The sequence below is a fragment of the Lactuca saligna genome, chromosome 9, assembly GCF_052625555.1.
Source record: "Lactuca saligna cultivar CGN05327 chromosome 9, ASM5262555v1, whole genome shotgun sequence".
NCBI lineage: Eukaryota > Viridiplantae > Streptophyta > Magnoliopsida > Asterales > Asteraceae > Lactuca > Lactuca saligna.
In genome coordinates this window covers 155655714-155671852 of record NC_136425.1, presented here as the reverse complement: position 1 = coordinate 155671852, position 16139 = coordinate 155655714, and the positions used below count along the sequence as shown (strand labels likewise).

The 16139-nt window shown below is 39.7% G+C and overlaps 1 protein-coding gene across 1 annotated transcript; it reads left to right on the top strand.

Annotated features, from left to right (window-relative positions):
• Nucleotides 1–2710: 2710 nt before the first annotated feature.
• Nucleotides 2711–4682, top strand: LOC145017157 (NAC transcription factor 56-like). Its single transcript, XM_078975233.1, has 3 exons — nucleotides 2711–3110; nucleotides 3230–3537; nucleotides 3837–4682. The coding sequence occupies exons 1-3, from the start codon at nucleotides 2927–2929 to the stop codon at nucleotides 4446–4448; spliced, it is 1104 nt and encodes a 367-aa protein (XP_078831359.1). The 5' UTR covers nucleotides 2711–2926; the 3' UTR covers nucleotides 4449–4682.
• Nucleotides 4683–16139: the final 11457 nt, after the last annotated feature.

Here is a 16139-nt window from a genome sequence, read left to right as displayed (position 1 = left end):
AGTAAGGACTAATGATCCTTTTATATACGTTGTGAGTTCTACTTCTAAATAATCTAATATTTTATTTTGCAGGTTATCTAGATTATGGTACTAAATGATGGAGGGGGGGGGGGGGGGGGGGTATTGTGTGTGTTTATATGGTGTGTAAAATTTATACTCGATATTTCCCTTAAGTGTGTTCATATATATATATATATATATATATATATATATATATATATATATATATATATATATATATATATATATATATATATATATATATATATTTGTGTGTGTGTGTGAATGTTGGAGAAATCGTTCGGCGGTAGTTCGGTGGTGGACTGGGATCAAATGATTAATCGGCTAGGCGGGGATTAATCGGAGACAATTAATTATTAAAAAATTAATAAATATAACATTAATCCTAAGAATATAACATTAATAAATATAAAATTATAACAATTCAACATTTCACAATAACAATAAATAAATAACAATTGAACATTTCACAATTATAGATTAAGGTATCAAAGAAATTGTGGTGCCATCTACTTGAAAAGGCATCTGCCTTCCTTGTTATTCAACATACAAAAGCTTATGGTTTTTATTCACCAAGATCTTGATAGCACCAGTGTTGCCAACTGCGGTTTATATCATCATAGTTGCGCTCATGGTTTGTAAGGGTTTCAAATGTTGAAGGCCTTGATTTGGATAATAATCAAGAGCAAAGTTAGGAATTAAGAAAAAGATTCATCATATTGAAGTCCTTAATCAACAATTATGTCTACTTCCACCAAGAACAACAATGAACTCTGTAAGGATTTTCATCAAACAGCTTGTGTGGGTCAATGAACTCTGTGAGGATTTTCTCAAGTAGAACTCACAACGATTATGCAAAAATATCCTATAACATTCAGTTGCAGAAACATCCTATGACATTCAATTACAATGAACTTGAGAAACGACAATCTCGTGAAATAGTTGTGAACTAGGTGTGAACTCAACCTTAACAATGAACCTGAGAAACATATTCAATTACACAAACTTCGAAATAGGTGTGAAGTCGGAGATGATGGCAAATCCTTTGAGAACTCAATAAAGAATTACCTTAACAATACACTCCTAATGCTTTGAGTACAGTTCCCGGAAACATATTCATGGCAAAAGATGATGGCAGAAGACTGAACAACAGAGACAAGGGCAGAAGTCGGAGAGGGTGGCTATGGTGGCGAGCAGGTGAGGAGTCAAAGTTGTAGTCGCTGGAGGAGCCGGAGCTTAGATTGAATGTGATGGAATGGCAAAATGGGAAGGAACCCCACTAGCAATTGAGAAGTTAAACCACCATTGAAAACTGAAGCTCAAACCTTCAACCACCTATTACGTGAACTAAGAAGAAGAGAAGAAGAGATATTCAACCACCACTCCCACATCCCACATCGCTGGTGTGGGAAAATAATAGGTAGAAATATTCTATAAAAAAGGAGCGACAATCCCCATCAAAATATAAAACAATTATTCTTTGGGTTGTTGGCACCATTGTCCCGACGACTTTAGAGTGGGCTGGAATCACTATTGGTGTCCAAGTTGGTCCGATTTAGTCCGATTTGGACCAAATTGGACCGATTTTGATCAATATTGACCAAGGTTGATTAATTAACATACTAACACTTATTCGTAGGTGGTTGAAGGCCACCAAGCGCCGATTAATCAGCCGTCTATAAAGATTTTTACAACCATGATATATATATATATATATATATATATATATATATATATATATATATATATATATATATATATATATATATATATATATATATATATATATATATATATATATATATAATAACCAAAAAATATGTATTTAGGAAAAAACAATCATTTGGTCCCGAATTGGCATTCCGGACTAAAAAACAATTGTAACAAAAAAAACACTATATTTCGGATTGAAAAATCAGATTCTAGACTAAAATTTCAAAGCTTGAAAAAATACTATGAAATTTCAAAAAGAAATCTGAAACGTGATGAACATTTGCGGAATTTACAATAAAAATAACTTCTTTTTTTTTTTACTTAAATGTGTACTATAATCGATATTAAGGCATAAAATCCAAATTTTGATTGAAGTATGGTGAAATTATATGTATATAAATAGCTATTTTTGAAAACCAAAATAAAATAAATCTATTTTATATTAATTAGTTTACTCAATTTATCTATTTGGTTTTTCTTTTGAAAATTATAGAAGGAAATGTCTTTTTTTTTTTTTTTAAATCATTTTTTTTTATTATAAAATGGATATATTTGTTGAATGTAAACATATTTATAATTCAATATCAATATTCAATATTCAATATTCATCACCCTCCCGTTTTCCTGTTTCTGTAATTATCCGTTTTCTTTTTATGTGGCACAGGTAATTAAAATATCAAAACATTTAAACTTATTTACAACATCATGCATGGGTTCCGTCGATAAATATCTCGCCCACATATAAAAGATCTCATTAATCCTGGTCCCCACTCCGTTTTACGCCGTCATCCGCTCCCCGTTAGCCACGTGTCCCATCTCATTCACCCGTGTCAGATTTTCATTGGCTATCTTTCACTTCACCAAAAATCCTTCTTACATCATCATCCTCTACATCCGTAAATCTTCCACATCTTTACAACCCTACATAAAATGATTAATCTACCCCTCAGTTGTGACGTGGCGTAGAATTACTGTCAAACAATAGTCCTCGTACTAACGGCTGTATTACACTTGATCATGTACGGTTCACCTCATCTTAAATATCATGGTCCGTAATACGCACACTTATTATATCTAATTTCATATCTCTCTCTCTCTCTCTCTCTCTCTCTGGTTAACGTCAAGAACATGCCGGTGATCTTCTCCGATTAGTTCTGAAGCTAACAAAGTGATCATCGGAATATCTTTAAGCATGGAAAGTACTGATTCATCTACATCTTCACAACAACCACACCTGCCGCCGGGGTTCCGCTTCCACCCCACCGATGAAGAGTTGGTGGTTCACTACCTTAAGAAAAAAGCAGCCTCCGCTCCTCTTCCGGTGGCCATCATCGCCGAAGTTGATCTCTATAAGTTTGATCCATGGGAGCTTCCAGGTATACACACACACATATATATAAATAACAACATCTACTTGTGTGATCATCTTATTATTCATGGATCTCCGTTTTACTATGATTAGGGTTTCTAAACTTTCTGGTTTCTGTGTTTATAGCTAAGGCGGCTTTTGGTGAGCAAGAGTGGTATTTCTTCAGTCCTAGAGACAGAAAATATCCGAACGGAGCTCGGCCAAACAGGGCGGCGACGTCGGGTTACTGGAAAGCCACCGGAACTGATAAACCGGTATTGACGGCTGGTGGAACACAGAAAGTTGGTGTGAAGAAAGCTCTTGTTTTCTATGGAGGTAAACCCCCGAAAGGTGTTAAAACGAATTGGATCATGCATGAGTATCGACTCACTGATGGTAAATCCATCTGCAAACCACCTGGCTGCGATCCTGTGAAAAATAAAGGATCTTTAAGGGTAATAATTAATCAGTCGTCTATTCAGTTTTTTCAGTTATAATCTTATATACATGTGATCGATAACCATGGTGGTGGTTTGTTTCTTGAAATATATTCACACTTTTAAGTTTGTTGATGTAAATAATATTATGGATATAAAGAAGATTCTTTTCTGTAGCTCGATAGATAACCATGGTAGTGGTTCGTTTCTCGGAAATGAATATTCAAACTTATAATTTACAAAAAAGTAATTATGGATATAATTAAAAAAGATTCTGATTACTGTTTGATGGTGTGATCGGGTTGATAAATTCGCAGTTGGATGATTGGGTTTTGTGTCGAATCTACAAGAAGAGTAATATGCAGAGACCGGTGGACAGTGATGGCGGCGGCGGTGGCAGTGATCTGACGATGAACGGGATGATGGTATCTCCACCGGCGAGTAGGTCATTCAACCACCAGGGAATAATGAAACCCACTGGAGGCTACACAGGGTATAATACAATGATGGAGAATCATGAACACACCAACGTTCTTTACGAGAACGTCATGCTAAGTACCAACTCCGACGCCGACGATAATAACCACCACCACCATAACATGACCACCTCCAATCTCCTACAGACAAGACGATTAACACTACCAGGGTTGTTCTGGAACGAAGAGGGTAATACAGGAAATTCATCATCATCGACGGCGTACACCAAGATGTTTCTGACTTCGGAGAATAACCAGGATGGAAGTCCGATGGCAGCACAGCCGACAGGAACCACCGAGGAAAACAACGGGTCAATGGGGAGTTTACTTAGCCAGATACCACAAACAGTTTCGGTAGCACAGATGCATCAGCAAACAATGCTGGTGGCTCCCGGAGAAAGCATATTCCGACAACAGTTTCAGTTGCCTGACATGAATAATTGGTACTCTTGAATCCAACATACGAAAAAGATGAAATTTTTGTTAATTTTGGTAAGACAAAATGGTCTACAGTTGGTGTGAATGTGTAGCTGGTTTGCTGCCAAATTTAGGTAAGATGCCATGGATGATATATTTGCTTAAGCACTGAAAATATTAGCTAGACTTATTAGATATAAAACACAATTATGTAGAGACATATTAATTATTATGTGAAAAAATTTGCCATTATTTTGAATAAAATCATTATGAAGCTTTAGTTATTAAATAACTATATGATAATTACTTGCGATAAATCTTGATTTGTTATGGTGAAATCAGTCATATGCATATATTATTCTGAAATTGTTGTATTTACATGAATTTGGTAGTTTTTGAATAGACTAGCTATAAATTTGAATCATTATATACAGTTTCATGAAATCTTGTTTTATTACATTGGATTGAGTAATACTTATTGGTTATATACAGGTTCAACAAATGAACCAATCTTAAATTTATATACGGTTTGAAAAATGTTTGCATTAACTGAAGATTACATTAATTTCTTGAGAAAATTAATCAATTTTACAATTCCGTTGAATATATTAATGAATTATAATATAATTTTTCTATTTATTTATTACATATAGTTTCAAGAAATCTTGATTAATCCTGATTAATCTGGCCGGCTTCAATTTTATATCAATTATACAAAATTCTTGTATTACCCAAAATCAACCACATTGTTTTTTGAGATGGTTTTCTAGTACAACCCAGTTAGTTATGCCAGAAATAAATACACAGTTATATTAATTATAAGGACATGGCTGTTTTACGTGAATATAACTTTATTTTTAAGATGATTTTTATATATCCGTCCTGTTCTAACTTATGGCGACTGCAAAAACCCTAAAAGGTGACAATGGAGCTCATTATGTCTGTGGACTCTTTGTCTTCTAGAACTTCCATGTAATTTGGTGCCCTTCAACAGTCCATGAATATTTTTTGAGTGAGAAAACTTGTTTTGTATCGCAATGTATAGGTGATCACATGTGCCTTTATGATCCTAACGACCGTAATTACCATATACTTACTCCCCCCTATATATATATATATATATATATATATATATATATATATATATATATATATATATATATATATATATATATATATATATATATATATATATATATATATATATATATATATATATATATATATATATGGTTAAGTTCAAATGAGAACACAATTTAATATGAGAACGTGAGAATAGTACTTTATGTTACTATTCTACTATCAATTTAATATTTATAGTATCGTAGTAATTATAATTTGAATATATTCAATTTTATATTGCTATTCTACTATAAATTTTTTATATATATGTAGTAATTTAGTAAATTCTAATGTGAATGTTAAATATATGATTGTTCTTATATTCAGTGATGAATAATGTCATAAAGTTGTACATACAAAATTTTAATGTGAATATTAATGTGTGATTGTTCGTATATTTGTTGATGAATAATATCATATCGTTGTATATACAAAATTCATAGTAGAATAGTAACATAAAGTAGTGTTCTCACGTTCTCACATTAAATAGTGTTCTCATTTGAACTTAACCCTATATATATATATATATATATATATATATATATATATATATATATATATATATATATATATATATATTCAAATGAGAACATTTTTTGGATTGTGTATATTTGAGAATATTTTTTTGCCTATCACATTAAAAAACATATGCATTTGTATCTTCAGGGTATTAGGTAATTTTGTCTGTTATAAACGATTATTTTCTCTGATTCCTTTACATGTTTAACGGAAGCTCAAGAGTATCATTTGAATTAAGAATGATTTGATTTGATTTTTTTGCAATTTATCCTAGATCTTAGTAATTTATAGGATTTTTCTTCCAAAATTCTATGCTTTTTATTCGTCTATTGTTATAAAAGAAGGAATTGGGTTATCATCCAAGAATTTGAGGGTTAACTGTTCGTTCTATTATAAGGTAAAAATCTTCTCTTTGCACCATTTTTTTTATGATTAAACATTGACATTTTTATTTATTTCATCTATTCTAGTAATAGAATGATTTTTGAGTTTGGAAGGAATTAGGTTTAACATATTGTTAATCAAAAAATAAAGATCGTCACTTTTCAAAACTTATTTGGATCTTTTATCATTGATTCTTGCACTATAATTACATTCACTACTAGAAAACACCCATTTTCGAAGCGATCTAACACTGGATCGAACACACGCTTGACCTGCACTCAACTGTATTCATGTCTTGACTGGAATCCTCAACCTGATTCCCTAAGGCTTGCTAGCAAATATTATGGGGATGCGATCTCCTTATTGGCAAGTTTTTCTGAACTTCCATTTCACACTATCCTCAAATCATACAGCCACTTGGGTTTTCTTCCTTCTTGACAAGGATTTGAAACTTATCCTATCTTCCTAACCGCTCTTGCTTCGGAATCCTTGGGTGATTCTCCCCCACTTTGATTCAACTAATTCCCTACAACACCCAAAACTGGAAAAATTCTCAATTCTTCCTACCCTCCGATAACCAAGCTGTTAGAACTCACGCTTATCCTTGCTAGGGTTTCAACACCAGCTAATCCAAAAGATCACACAACTTCTAAAAAATATCCGAATAAATCTCCGGGAATAACCCGCTAGACCCAGGAACCTCCAAATCTCAATTGGAGACCTCAGAATCTCACAATGCATCACGACTTCTATCTCGGCCAGAACGACTAGAATGCCCTTCTGATGGACAAGGTGCCCAAGAATATGCACCTCGCGCAACCAGAGCTCACATTTGGAGTACCTTGCAAAAGGTCTCTCCCTCGTTAAAGTCTCTAGCACCTCCCTCAGGTGCTTCTAGTGATGCCCCTCAGTTTGGAATAAACCAAGATAACATTGTACTCTCCTAATCCTGCAATTTGGGAGGTGCTCTATCACTATTCGCTAATGCTTCTCGGTATGCAATTGGCATATGACATCTCTTGAATATATAATTCAGACACAAACCGAGGATAACTCAGGGCTACACTTACTCAAACCCTTGAAACGAAAGACTCCAACGTGTAGTTTCCCGCATGTACTGTATTGAATCTAACCTTGATGGTCCCTCAAAAGTTGATCCGAAATCTACAGTCTTCTCCCGAGACACCTCTATATAAGCAACTAATCTAATTCCTTCACACCAATGTGCTCCAAGTCCATATCTCATTCTCAAGCTCAAGAAGTCATATCATCCAGGGTCTTGCACCCCGAGATACTCACGATCTCCCTGCTATCACTCTATAGTATGTCCTGATAACTCACCTTTTTCATTTTCTCATCTGTTGCATACTATATACCATATAAGCTCTTACCCGAGAATTAGCAGTGAGCTCTGCCACAGTCTCAGTCGCCTGGTGGAGATCTAACAACTCTTACGCCAACTTTTGTGCCTCAATCGACTGGGCACACTCTGCCCATAATCTAGTCTAAAAGTCATCCCATGACATAGCATCAACCGCATCATCACTCAACTCACTACCAATCTATTCCTATCAGTCTTTTGCGTTATCCCTTAAGAGACAGGAAGTAAGTCAGATCTTGTCTCCTTGCGACACAACGTTTGGTATTAAAAGTGTTGGTGACATCTGCCAACCATATGCTGCTAACAATGGGGTCCCTAATCCCCATGACAATCTAGAGCCTCACAAACTCTGAATTCTCGAAACATCAACGTATGGGTCTCTATCATGACTACTATCTCAGTGCGTAATGCACTTGGCCTCTCAACACCAATCTCTACAATGCCCTCCTTGATCACACTGAGGATCACAGGAGTCTGGTCAATGATACTCCGCATAATTCTCAGATGGCATGAACTCCCTCATCTGATCATCAATCTGGTCGGCACCAGAGTCTGAGCTTGATCCCTCGTCGACACCAGAACTACCATCTAGTCTACCACGTAGCATCACTATATCGGTAATACACCATCGCTAACATCACAATACTTATCAAAACTCGAGGGATCTCACACACTACAAGTTTGCTGGTCTTATCTCAGCCCTCCTTGATTCGAGTACGGATCCTCTGCTTTCAGTAGTACAGGCCCATACTACCTTCCACATCTATCCGTACTTTCCTCAAGTATTGCCTTGACTTCACCAGGTCCCTTCCACCATTACTGTTGATCTCTGCTACATCCACCCTAGGCTTGCCCTAGGGAAATCTCTGACTTAATCAAATCCAGTCCTCAACTGTTGAAGGCCTCTTTATAATGCCAATTAGTCATCACCTAAATACCATCACATGTGACGAGGCTCAGATAATCCTTCGAGTAAAAGATTCGTCCCTACAACGGTTGTACTTAGACAAGAGTTGCTCAATAGGGCCAAATCCAGCACTGTGAGATTATTCAACCCTACTCATACGTGATGTGATGTATTCACCTAATGGCTAACTCCCATCACTCAGAGTCCTACAAAGCACAAAGCAAGCAGCATTCGGACACATGAAACTACTCAAGTAATTATATCCTCATAACGATAAACTGTACGAGCATACAATGCGAAGCTTATACTATCAGGCATAACCTAAAGATGCTATCCTACCGCTGTCTACTCAATACTACATGCAGTTCTCATAAAGCTGAAACACATATAGATGGCACATAAAACATCCTCCTAGATCCTTAGTCCTATTCTAGCATGTTGTTCTACTGAAACTGAAACTGATAATCATAACATAAACTTGTATGGGTAATTTGGGAGTACTTACTTGAGCTTGACTGATTGTATATACCACACCCTTTTCTCTTTTTAAATTTTTTTTTCACTTTTTCTAAAACTCTTTCCTTTATACTTTTTCTAAAATTGTTTTCTTTTCTCAAAATCCTTTTGTAAACATGGTTTTTCTCTTGAAAATTTTATACCACTTCCTTAGTTTGAGTTCAGTCACACCCGGAATGTGCCCGAATCCCTCAAACCAAGGCTCTGATACCAACTTGTGACGACCCAAAATACGATCCAAAATTTTTTGTTTTAATATTACTAAAAATCGAGTCATCGAGTATCATATATAATAAAACCATGGAATGAGTAACTCAAATGTCATAGCAACTGTGTCAAAACAAAACTGTATCAATCATAATAATATCCGAAATAAAGTCCCAGGATAAAACTGAAGTTGTGGTGTGTGCGATGTCATCATCCTGAGCTCTTCCCTTTGCTAGAGGAAGTACTTGAAACCAAAACTGAAAACTGTAAGCGTGAAGCTTAGTGAGCTCCCCCAAACTACCACATATCATACAATAACATATAAAACACACACTAGGCCTTGCCCACTGCATCAGACCGAAATCCGGAAACTGCATCAGAACGAAGTCCGGACACTGACCAGGGCCTTGCCCTTTGCATCAGACCGAAGTCTGGAAACTAATCAAGGCCCTGCCCTCCGCATCGGACCCAATCCGGAACTAACTGCATCGGACTGAAGTCCAGAACTGACTGCATCGAATCGCAGTCTGGAACTAACTGGGACCTTGTCCCCTGCATCAGACTGAAGTCCGGAATTGACTGAACATAACATAGCATAAACATATCAACTAGCATGAACACATATATTGCATACTGTATCGGACGAGGGTCCAGAACACATAACACAAAACATGCTTGAATCACAAAGACATCAAGCAATCTAACTACTGCATCAAATCGAGGTCCGAAAATACTGCAAACTAAACGGGCCGGCATTGTGGCCGTAGACCCATTCCTACTGGAAGGAAACTCAACTCACACTGCTAAAGTCCTACAGACTCAATCCCACACTGCTGAAGTCCCACAGACTCGACCCAACTACTAGATGACAGATTCTCAATCCGTCAACATCAAAATAGCACCCAATTAATAATTAGGTTCCACTACATAACTATAATTACATACTTTGGATAATTACTACATTACCCCAAGCTTGGCTTACCCAAGCCCAAGGTCCAATCCATAGGCCCAAAGTCAACTAATGATAAAAGCCCAACATATGGCCCAATTTTCTAAATTGGGCCCAAACCTTTACATGGGCTTCCCTTAAGGCCCAGTTGTCCAATCCAGTCGAACATGTCTCATTCTAAGGGCCCAATATCATACAACTATCTAGGCCCAAACTATGGCCCAATTTTCCAAATTGGGCCCAATCCTTCATATGGGCCTTGCCCTAAAGCCCAAGTAATTACTCTAGTCCATTTGATTATTCTTGGATGGCCTAATAATAAACCAATTACCAAAGTCCAATCGAAAGGCCCAACTCTTCGGCCAAGTGAAACTAGGGTTTCACATAAAATGGCAATTAGGGTTAAGTTTTTCTCACTTAACCCATTAAAGGGTTAACCCACTAAGGACTTAATCCATTAAGTCCATTATTGCTTAGATTAATTTCTACCAATTATTATTATTTAATATTTCACTTATTAAATAATTCTCATGTGTGTGTGTGTCCCGATAACTTCTCAAAATTAGGGTTTTTCTCACTTAGCCCATTAAGGACCCAATCCATTTATTCCTTTACCCTATTAGATAAATGGCATGGAATAATTTGGGCTTAATTCACAATCCAATCCCAATGGCCCAATAAGTTTAAGGCTAAAACTCATGATTAGGGTTTTCCACCCAAACATGGCCTAATAAGCCAAAACTAATCTCTAGGCCCATTAGGGTTTGCTAGCAGGGCACCATCCACTACCACCTCGGGTAGTGGTGGTCGATGACGGCTCACAGCGGCGGCCACCACCTTACGGTGGTGGTTATTATTTCTTTTTCATTAATCAAAGGTAACTACAGTTACAATGCCAAATCCCGATTAACCACATATATACACACTAAACTAAATTAATCACACACACACAAAACTAAACTAATCGCACACACACAGTCACCCTAGTGGTGGTCGGCGATGGCTCGAGGCGGCAACGACTATTTCTGGCCAAGAAAAAACACTCTACCAAGATAATATAGCCACACACACACACACTACCATAAACACATTACTTCCTTTTTCCCGGAATAGTACACAACCATCCACCTGTGGCGTTTGGCGGCGGCAGAATCCCTAAAGAGGCAGCGGTGGTGGTTTTGTGATAATAACTACTCCCAGTGGTGCACAGTGACGACAACAGGAGTGCTATCAGCGACAAAAATGACTCTCACAATAGCAGCAACAACGAACAGAAAGACAACGGGAAAAGTTCCTAGGTGGCGGCGGCTAGCCATGGCTGACGATAGAACAAAATGTGAAGCGAAGAGGTGGAGTAGCAACAGCGAGGTCCTAGCTCCTTCGACTTCATCACCGTCAACGTTGCTTGCGGTCGTGGGGCTCCGATGGCTGAGTAACAATGACCAAATGGTGATCGCCTCACCAAAGCAACAGCTGAAGGGTCTCGGTGGCTCCTCCGGTTTCCTTACATCCCCGATGGCAGTGATATGGTGGTATTCGTCGGTGAGTGTAACACCGTAAAATTTCAAGACAATTTTTTTTCGGATTTTATAGAAACATAATTCATTTGATATTCGTAAAAACACCCATGATTGAAATTCAATCCATGTCATAAAAAAATCCCAACATCTCATAACATAAAAATCCCGTGTGTGTGTACTGATCAAGTCGGCGCCTTCACATGGTCGTCACTAGTACCTGAAACAAATAACACCAAACACTGTAAGCACAAAGCTTAGTGAGTTCCCCAAAATACCACATATAACACATATTAGCCACTCGAGGCTATAACTCTGTGGGTCCGTGCACCCAAACTCTGTGAACCCTCAGGTTCTAACTCTGTAAACATGCACAACATAAATCACATAGAATAATGCAGTGCAACACATAACACATATATAGCACACAAACACTGTATCACATAACTCTAGTTACCTACTCAAGGTAAAGTATAGTGAGAAGACTCACCTCGCGTATCTCGATAACTATATGCCTCGTAACAAATGTGATCTAGCCTCCGCCTAATCACACAAGATAATACACCCATAAATACAACTGAACTCAACCTTAAAGGTCAACATGGTCAACGATCAACTTTGATCGGACTCGGCAAGTATACTAGGGCGAGTCGGCGAGTCTACATGTGTCCACTGATTCCCTGGGATCCTCTTTCGACACACCGAGTGTTTTCCTAACTCGACGAGTTCCACCTGGCATAAGTCGCGGGGCCACCACGGCTCAACTCGCCGAATCTCAAGAACAACTCATTCATCACGTAAAGTTACTATGTTGGTGCCCATGCAAAGGTTCAAAGGCCTTATTATAAGATATGGTCTCTAGAATACTATTCTAAGCTCATGGCCTCCATTAACACTCATAAAGCTTGAGGAAAAAGGGTCTCTGGACCTCTTTGGGTCCAGATCTAAAGCATCAACACGAGAAGAGGCCATTTACTCCATGGATCATTCCAAAAAGGCCACAAAGAAACCCTATCTCTAAGATTTACATCAAGGACTGAGAAAGGAACGAATGATTACCTCAAATGAAGTCTCTGAGCTCAGAAATCACTGGATTAGCACCTTCTTTGGTCTCCTCTTTCCTTGGTCCTCTTCTATAAGCAAAACACCCACAAATAATCAAGGATCTTCCTCTTCTCTCTCACAAAATGCTAAAAGACTCTTTAAGGTTCTCTCTGGGGTTGGTCGCTGCAAATGATGGCCATAAGCCCCTTTAAATAACTCTCATACCCTGGAAATTAGGGTTTCATTAAACAGCATGGACTCGCCGAGTCCACTTTTGAACTCGCCGAGTCCGAACGCGAACCCGCACCTGTAACCGCGATCATACTCGGCGAGTTTGGGCTCCAACTCGCCGAGTCTCCTCACAAAGCACCAACAAATGCAAAATAACTAATACCTGGGAATCCGGGCTGTTACAATTCTCCCCCACTAGAACTAGACTTCGCCCTCGAAGTCTCGCTCTGCAAATAACTCCGGATGCCGCTCACGCATCTCACGCTCCGGTTCCCAAGTCATCTCGGACCCCTTCCGATGTTGCCACTGAACCAAAACCAAGGGTACCTCCTTGCTCCTCAGAACCTTGACCTTCCGGTCCATAATTGCCACCGGTCTCTCTGCGTAGTTCAGGCTTGCATCCACCTGAATGTCCTCTAATGGCACTACCGTCGACTCGTCAGCTATACACTTCCGTAATTGCGACACGTGGAAAGTGTCGTGAATCTGCCCCAACTCTGCTGGCAATTCCAAACGATAGGCTACCTTGCCTACCCTCGCGACCACCCGAAATGGACCAATATATCGGGGCCCCAACTTGCCCCTCTTCTTGAATCGAATCACTCCTTTCCAAGGAAAGACCTTCAGGAGCACAAAGTCGCCGACCTGACGACTCTGAGTGGTCAACAACCTCTATCTGACCTGCTGGATCTGCTCTGTCGTCTGAAGTACGATCTCAAAACTGCCCATAACACGTTGTCCGACTTCTCCCCAGCAAATGGGGGTCCGACACCTCCTCCCATACAACAGCTCAAAGGGTGGCATACCAATGCTCGAATGATGGCTGTTGTTGTAGGAAAACTCTGCCAAAGGCAAGTACGTATCCCAACTTCCCCCGAAATCCAACACACATGCCCGGAGCATGTCCTCGAGCATCTGAATCATCCGCTCACTCTGTCCATCTGTCTGGGGGTGATATGCGGTACTAAAATGCAGTATAGTACCCAACTCCTCGTGAAAATTCTTCTAGAATATGGAAGTGAAACGCACATCACAATCTGAAACAATCAAAATCGGCACTCCATGCCGTGATACCACTTCCCTCACGTACACCTCTGCTAATTTCTCTGCGGAAGAACTCTCACTGATAGCAAGGAAGTGGGCGCTCTTCGTCAATCTGTCCACAATCACCCAAATTGCATCGACTCCCCTAGCAGTCCTTGACAATTTGGTGATAAAATCCATGGTGATTTATTCCCACTTCCATTCGGGAACCTCCAACGGCTGCAACTTACCATGCGGTCTCTGGTGCTCGGTCATAACCCTACGGCAGGTCAAGCACCTCTCAACATACCACACAACATCCCTCTTCATACAAGGCCATCAATACTCTTTCCTCATGTCCAAATACATATTAGTGGCCCCAGGATGGATCGAGAATTTCAACCGATGAGCCTCTTCCATCAAAATGGTATGCGTCCCTCCCACAAACGGTACCCAAATCCGCCCATGAAATGTTATAAGCCCCCGACCATCAGTAACGAACTCCGATACCAACCCTAGAACTCGCTCTTTCTTCTGGTTCTCCGATCTCGCTGCCTCAGCCTGTGCTCCACGAATGGTGTCCAACACCGGAGCTATTACGGTCAAACGCAAACATACACCTCGCAATGGGGCGCTCTCCGCCCTACGACTCAGGGCGTCGGCTACTACATTAGCCTTGCCCAGATGGTACAGGATCTGACAATCATAATCCTTAACCACATCTAACCACCTCCTCTGCCGCATATTTAGGTTGGGCTGATCCATCAAATATTTCAGGCTCTTATGGCCCGTGTATATTGTACACCAAACCCCATACAGATAGTGACGCCAAATCTTGAGGGCGAACACTACTTCCCCCAACTCTAGGTCATGGGTGGGATACCTCGTCTCATGTGGCTTCAGCTGCCTCGATGCGTATGCTCTCACATGCCCTCTCTACATCAACACCGCTCCCAACCCCAAGATCGACGCATCACAATATACCACAAAATCCTCCATCCCCTCTGGGAGGGCTAACACCAGGGCTTCACATAACCTTTGGCGAAGCGTCTCAAAGGAGGCTTGCTGCTCAGGGCCCCATGAAAAAACGATACCCTTCTGGGTCAATCTGGTGAGTGGCACTGCGATCTTAGAGAAATCCTTGATAAATCTCCGATAATAACCGGCCAACCCTAGAAAACTCCTGATCTCGGTGGGTGACCTCGACACCTCCCAACTCATCACCGCCTCAACTTTCGCCGCGTCGACCAATATCCCTTTCTGGTTAGTGAAATGTCCTAGGAACTGGACCTCTCACAACCAGAAATCACACTTGGAGAATTTGGCATAAAGCCTCTCTGATCTCAGAACTTCGAGAATCTCCCTCAAATGCTCCTCATGCTGCTCTCTAGATCCCGAATATACCAAAATATCTTCGATGAATACAATCACCGACCTATCCAACATTGGCCTGCACACTCGGTTCATGAGATCCATGAACACTGCCGGGGCATTGGTGAGCCCGAAAGGCATCACTACAAACTCGTAATGCCCATAACGCGTCCTGAACGCTGTCTTCTGGATGTCCTCATCTCGCACCCTCACCTGATGATATCCAGACCTCAAATCGATCTTGGAAAACCAAGATGCTCCCTGTAACTGATCGAACAAATCGTCGATCCTTGGCAACGGGTAACGGTTATTGACCGTCAGCTTGTTCAACTCCCGGTAATCAATGCACATCCGGTGTGAACCATCGTTCTTCTTGACGAAAAGGATAGGTGCTCCCCACGGTGAGCTGCTTAGCCGAATAAACCCCTTTCCCAGCAGCTCCTGAAGCTGTGAGGATAACTCTTGCATCTCTGGAGGTGCAAGACGATAAGGCACCTTGGCGATAGGCGTGGCCCCCAGAACCAAATCGATACTGAACTCCACTTGCCTCACGGGA